Raw genomic sequence first — 6,160 nt, 5'->3', positions numbered from 1 at the left:
AGCAACATTCCTGATTTGCACCAATGAAGGCGTAGTAGGCGGAGCTCTGTGTTACACCATTCTGAGTTTTGCTGTGGGACACTAAGAATTCTTCGGGATACTCACTGCAGACCTTGCTGGTCAAAGCAGCTATACGGCTTCCCACTAAGAGACTCGCTCAGTCATGACAAATGACCCCCCCCCCCCCCTCTACTTAGGTCAAAACAAGCCTTCTATTACATCTCCCTCCCCAACCTCCGGCCCCTCACGTTTTACTCAATGAACAACCCGCTCCGGCCTCCAGCCCACCAATGCCTTTCTAGATAAACAAGTCTTCTCCGGCTCTAGTTTGCCATTCATACCCATGATGGACTCACATGGGATGGTCCTAATACGTTCCACTTGACCTCACCTGTGCCTGCCCACAGGAAACCCTGTCTAGTCCCCTACTCTTTCATACCTTTCACGCTTCCCCTTTCTTCCCACCTTTAGACCTCACCAAAATCTTGATACTCAACACTCCCCTCTTCCAGACATCTCATGCGGTCTTCGCCATCTTTATTGAACCACCATCGGTACCAAGCGGAACTGAACCTCCTAAACCCCAAACTATGGGCTGCATAGCCCCCTTGCAGCTCCTCGGTCAGAGCTCCTTGATCCCTCGTTGCTTTTTGCTTCAAAAATCTCAACTATTTGAGTAGATGACATTTTCAGCTCAATATAACTTTGACCGGAGCCATCTTGATTTTATCCTATAGGGATGTTGAGCAAAAAGCCACCAAGTATAGAAAGAAGTTTGAGACATTTCAGTCTTTGATGATATACAGTGAAACCTCTTAAAGATAACCACCAAAAACTGCATTGAAAAATGGTCTTCTAGAAGGTTGGTCCTCTCAAAAATGGCAGCAAATATACATATGATGGAATTAAAAATCTATTACAGAAAATCTCTTCTAGATAAAGATGAGGTTTTCTCAAAGAGGTGGTCCTTTGTGGAGATTTCACTGTATAAGGAATATTAAATGACCCCATCAGATTATATTGAAGAAATTAATTCCTATTATTTAAGACATTGCACAGGCATCTCTTCACTCCCTCCACCGATTCTAGGTTTGTCCTCACAAAGCTGCAGACGCCTGTCGGGCAACTGAACGTCTGACGTAGGATCTTCTGCAACAGAATCTGGTATTTCTGCTCCTTCATACGCTCCAGACTCTTGTCACTACAAACCACCCCAATCACATGGGTAGAACGCCTTGTAATCCTTATTTTGATGTCAGCAAGTATCTCTTTGATCTGAACCACATTGACCTCCTCCTCGAGGAACGTTGAGCGAAAGACCACCAAGATAAGCGGGTAAGGGAAAGAACTTGGTTTGGGGAGCTGTATACACTCCTTGGTTGGCTTCTTTTCCCTCTCTGGTCTCCATGTTTTGTCCACTTCTTCTTGGATGTCCATTTTATAGAGGCCATCGTCAAATAAGGCTTGGGTAATCTCTTTGAAAACCCGAGCTTTTTCGGAGTTACGGGCTGATGGACAGATGTTCCCCAGGAGGAGAAATCTCTCTTTACCTCCCAACTGGCCAACCAGTTCTCGAAATGATCTTCCTAGCTGAATTCCATCATCTTCTATTATCTGATATCCATCTGTGGAAAAAAAAAATGAAATTGCATTGGAATTATATTGATTACTAAAGAAATTGATGGATTTGTGTAAAACCTATCAATGTTACAGGGCCAGTTCAATAGAAAAGGGGGCCCTAGGCATCAAGCAAAGGAGGCCCAATTTTTTCTTTATAATTGCAGCCCACAAAGTACTACCATACTGTCATATAGTGCCAAGATAATACTGCCATGTACAGTCTAAAGGGTGGGCCATTTATATGGATACACCTAAATAAAATGGGAATGGTTGGGGATATTAACTTCCTGTTTGTGGCACATTAGTATATGGGAGGGGGGAAACTTTTCAAGCTGGGTGTTGACCATGGCGGCCATTTTGAAGTCGGCCATTTTGTATCCAACTTTAGTTTTTCAATGGGGAAGAGGGTCATGTGACACATCAAACTTATCGAGAATTTCACAAGAAAAACAATGGTGTGCTTAGTTTTAACGTTACTTTATTCTTTCATGAGTTATTTACAAGTTTCTGACCACTTATAAAATGTGTTCAAAGTGCTGCCCATTGTGTTGGATTGTCAATGCAACCCTCTTCTCCCACTCTTCACACACTGATAGCAAAACTGCAGAAGAAATGCTAGCAGACTAAAGCCATAGATTATGGATATACTCTGAGTAGACAACTATGGTTGGAAGAGTTAAGGGGACAAGACAGAAAGGTTTACCAGTAATAGCGTGAAGACCCAACCAGAAGACAAGACATTATGGAAGATCTTTATTGATCTAGCTGCCAAGTCTAAGACGTCTTGATGGCACTTTTAATGATCTAATATGGACAAGGAACCAGAAGTCTGTCCATTTCCTTGAGGGGTAAGGACGAGGTAAATTAGAAGTTTTACCCTCCCCCGACAGTGTCAAATCAATGGTATTTTTCCAGCAAATCTTAAAATAAATATCACTTGGCCACAGTTATGTTTTGTTATCAGGCTCTCCTCCATGATTAAACACAGAGCAGTGTAAAACGATAAGGAAGAAGTGGAATGATGGGGGAGGGGCAGGCTGGAGTCAATAATATAGTATGGGCTTCATAGAAATAAAATAATGGTGGGACGGGCAGAGTTAACCCACTGGTATAGACATCATGATAGGAGGCATCTCGAGAATTACAGACACCAGTCCAAAGTTTAGTAGAATTGAGGTGAAACCAAAATATTTCTCAAAATTCAGCATTATTTATTTTTAATCAATCAATTTGAGACAAAATGAGAACCGATTGTAGATTTAGTCCGTAAAATAATATTCTAAAAAATGGATGGGTCATGGATTTGTATCCCGGAAAATGTATTAATTCACAAGAATTTAATAAGAAATAACGTACACGGCTCCCCCGATTGTATAATTATTTGTCATGTGACGCAGGCTAAATACCAATATTACCCAATACACTCATGAGGTTTCTATTCTAGATTTCACTGGAAAAATAGCCTAAAATTCATGTTAACAATGTTACAGTTTACATATGAAAAAGACAGGGGTTTACCAGGAGTGTAACCAGCAGAATAGTGAGTGCAGCTCTGGAGTATAATACAGGATGTATCTCAGGATCAGTACAGGATAAGTAATGTAATGTATGTACACAGTGACTCCACCAGCAGAATAGTGAGTGCAGCTCTGGATTATAATACAGGATGTAACTCAGGATCAGTACAGGATAAGTAATGTAATGAATGTACATAGTGATTCCACCAGCAGAATAGTGAGTGCAGCTCCGGAGTATAATACAGGATGTAGCTGTAATGTCCGTGGCTGTGGGCTGTCAGCTCCAACCTCCACCTGACAGCCGCAGCCACGAGTCGGCAAGCGCTGGCCCCAGCCTCCTCCTCAAGAGACGCCAGCGCTCACGTCCACTCACCTCTGCCGGATCCGGTAGGGTGCGCGCGCACGTTCGTGCCCGCTCTTAAAGGGGCAGCGCGCGCACCGGACCTCATGGATGAACATTGACCCTTGAGTACCCTGGACTATAAAAGGGGTCCAGCCCCCTAGTTCTATGCCTGAGCGTTGTTGTGTTCCCTATAGTTTGTCTATGTGATGGCCTCCTAGTGTGTTTCCTGTTCCAGTCCCTGTCCCTATACCTGTTTCCAGTTCCTGTTCCTAACAATCCATACCTTCCTGGTCTAGCACGGAGCTGTGCCATAGTCGTGCCGTTCTGCATCCATGTCTGACCTGCTTCACCTCGCCTGACACCTAAGTCCCTGCCGAGCCCGCCCTGCTGCTTTCTGAGCTGCCACAGGTACCTATAGAACTATAGACTTTCACCTGCTCCCTGTTGGCCAGCTGCCTTACCGCCAAGGCGGTACGGCCCAGTGGGTCCACAGACCCTTCGTGACAGTAACTCAGGATGAGTACAGGATAAGTAATGTAATGTATGTACACAGTGACTCCAGCAGCAGAATAGTGAGTGCAGCTCTGGAGTATGATACAGGATATAACTCAGCATCAGTACAGGATAAGTAATGTAATGTATGTACACACTGACTCCACCAGCAGAATAGTGAGTGCAGCTCTGGAGTATAATACAGGATATAACTCAGGATCAGTACAGGATAAGTAATGTAATGTATGTACACAGTGACTCCACCAGCAGAATAGTGAGTGCAGCTCTGGGGTATAATACAGGATATAACTCAGCATCAGTACAGGATAAGTAATGTAATGTATGTACACAGTGACTCCACCAGCAGAATAGTGAGTGCAGCTCTGGAGTATAATACAGGATGTATCCCAGGATCAGTACAGAATAAGTAATGTAATGTATGTACACAGTGACTCCACCAGCAGAATAGTGAGTGCAGCTCTGGAGTATAATACAGGATATAACTCAGGATCAGTACAGGATAAGTAATGTAATGTATGTACACAGTGACTCCACCAGCAGAATAGTGAGTGCAGCTCTGGAGTATAATACAGGATGTAACTCTGGATCAGTACAGTATAATTTTTATCTGGAACATTTTATTTCAGCTAGAGAAATTATGTATTTACCTGTCGTAACTCCCATAGTTTCAGTAATGATCTGCTTTACCTCCAAGATGGACTTCGTTTCAGAACTGTTGTAGCAGCAGACTCCCCATGGCTGGTCTTTGAAGACCTGGCTCATTAAGCTTCTCAGCTGTTCCTTGGGCTCCACCTTTTTCTCATCTTTAAATGTTTCCCAAGAGTAGACAATTCCCACAACAGCCGATCCAAATTCCCTCGTCCTCAGCCGGATATCCTTCAAGATCTCTTTAATCAAATTAGAAGAGTCCATTATTAGTCGTACCCGAAACACTGCCAGAATGATGGGAAATTCCAGAATCCTCGATTTAGATGGAGATTTTGAGGTGGTACAAGTCAGAGACGTGTTGGGTCCATCTAAAGTGCTTTTGTTGGCTTTCTGAACGTTGGGCTTTATGGGTGATTGAAAGAGAGCAGAAGACAATTCTTCTAAAATCCCACTGCTCGCTCCATCATCTTCTGCACTGTATCCAGCCTCCCCCACCAGTAGTATGTTCTCCTTTCCTCCTAGATTACAGATCCTTTCTTGGAACAGATCATTCAATTCCTCCAGGACAATGGTTCGAGCTCCTGTAAGCTCCACTTGGCTTGGGAGTTGCAACGTCTGGAGAGGTTGGTTTTCTTTGAGAAGATGGAGATTAGAAGACGTTGGTCTCTGCAGTTGAAGGATGGAGGAGATCCGTCGAGACAGATTCATGTCGAGCCAACGTTGGGTTTCTGGAGTCTTCAGGTGGTCTTATCAAAAATGTCCACCTTCTCCCAATGACTTTAAGGGTCTTTTTCTCTATCGATGTTCTGGAAGTTCTCCTCTTCTTCAGCACTTGGTCTCCTCTCACGTTCCTTCTGTTATCTGAACTATGTGAAGTGGCAGCTTTCCTGCCTACATTCCTTATCACTTCAGCTCATGTCTCCCTGGGCCAATTAATCATTAATGACTCCATGATATTAGAGTTAAAATTTTATTTTTGGTTAGAGATTGCGATAGTTATAAGAAGAGCGCAGCAGTGGGAATGAAGAGGGGAGCAGGAGAGTTAACCCTTTACCCACAACACTTAAAAACAAAAAGCGGCTGCTGGGGAAGGTGTTTTTATTTTTGCTTTTTCCTCCTCACCTTCCAAAAGCCATAATGTTTTTATTTTTACATTGATATTGCCGTATGAGGGCTTGTTTTTTGCAGCACAAGTTTTGGTTATTACGGCACATTTATTGTACCATATAACATACTGGGAATGTGCGAAAAAAATAAATTTGTGGAATGGGCCAATAAATGTGGATTTCTCCATTGTTTTGAGTTTCATTTTTACGGCGTTCACCATGTGGTACAAAAAATTGTTAACTTTTTTTCTGCCGGTCAAATTTGAGCAAAGATTTTTGAGGCACATGAGGTGACCAAAAAACAGCAATAATGAAATGGTGTAATGTGATATAGTAATGGTTTATAGTTCAGACTCTTACGTACTCGGTGATACCAGTTATATTAATAACTTTTTATTTTATGTTGCTTTTGG

The 6,160-nt window shown here is 42.8% G+C and overlaps 1 protein-coding gene across 1 annotated transcript; it reads right to left on the bottom strand.

Annotated features, from left to right (window-relative positions):
* Positions 1-212: 212 nt before the first annotated feature.
* On the bottom strand, positions 213-5,527 carry LOC142748461 (uncharacterized). Its single transcript, XM_075855553.1, has 2 exons — positions 4,641-5,527; positions 213-1,625 (listed from the first exon to the last, which is right to left on the bottom strand). The coding sequence occupies exons 1-2, from the start codon at positions 5,347-5,349 to the stop codon at positions 1,030-1,032; spliced, it is 1,305 nt and encodes a 434-aa protein (XP_075711668.1). The 5' UTR covers positions 5,350-5,527; the 3' UTR covers positions 213-1,029.
* Between the last annotated feature and the right edge of the window lie 633 nt (positions 5,528-6,160).

This window comes from Rhinoderma darwinii, chromosome 3 (genome assembly GCF_050947455.1).
Source record: "Rhinoderma darwinii isolate aRhiDar2 chromosome 3, aRhiDar2.hap1, whole genome shotgun sequence".
Lineage (NCBI taxonomy): Eukaryota > Metazoa > Chordata > Amphibia > Anura > Rhinodermatidae > Rhinoderma > Rhinoderma darwinii.
The sequence above is the reverse complement of the archived record's forward strand: the minus strand, read 5'-3'. Positions and strand labels throughout refer to the sequence as shown.

What these genes read in the sequence shown, in the direction of transcription:
- LOC142748461 (XM_075855553.1), bottom strand. Translation starts at nt 5,349, where the DNA reads ATGAATCTGTCTCGACGGATCTCCTCCATCCTTCAACTGCAGAGACCA. An exon ending in AACTATGGGAGTTACGACAG is followed by an intron (nt 1,626 to 4,640) that starts GTAAATACATAA and finishes TTTTTTCCACAG; the next exon opens with ATGGATATCAGATAATAGAA.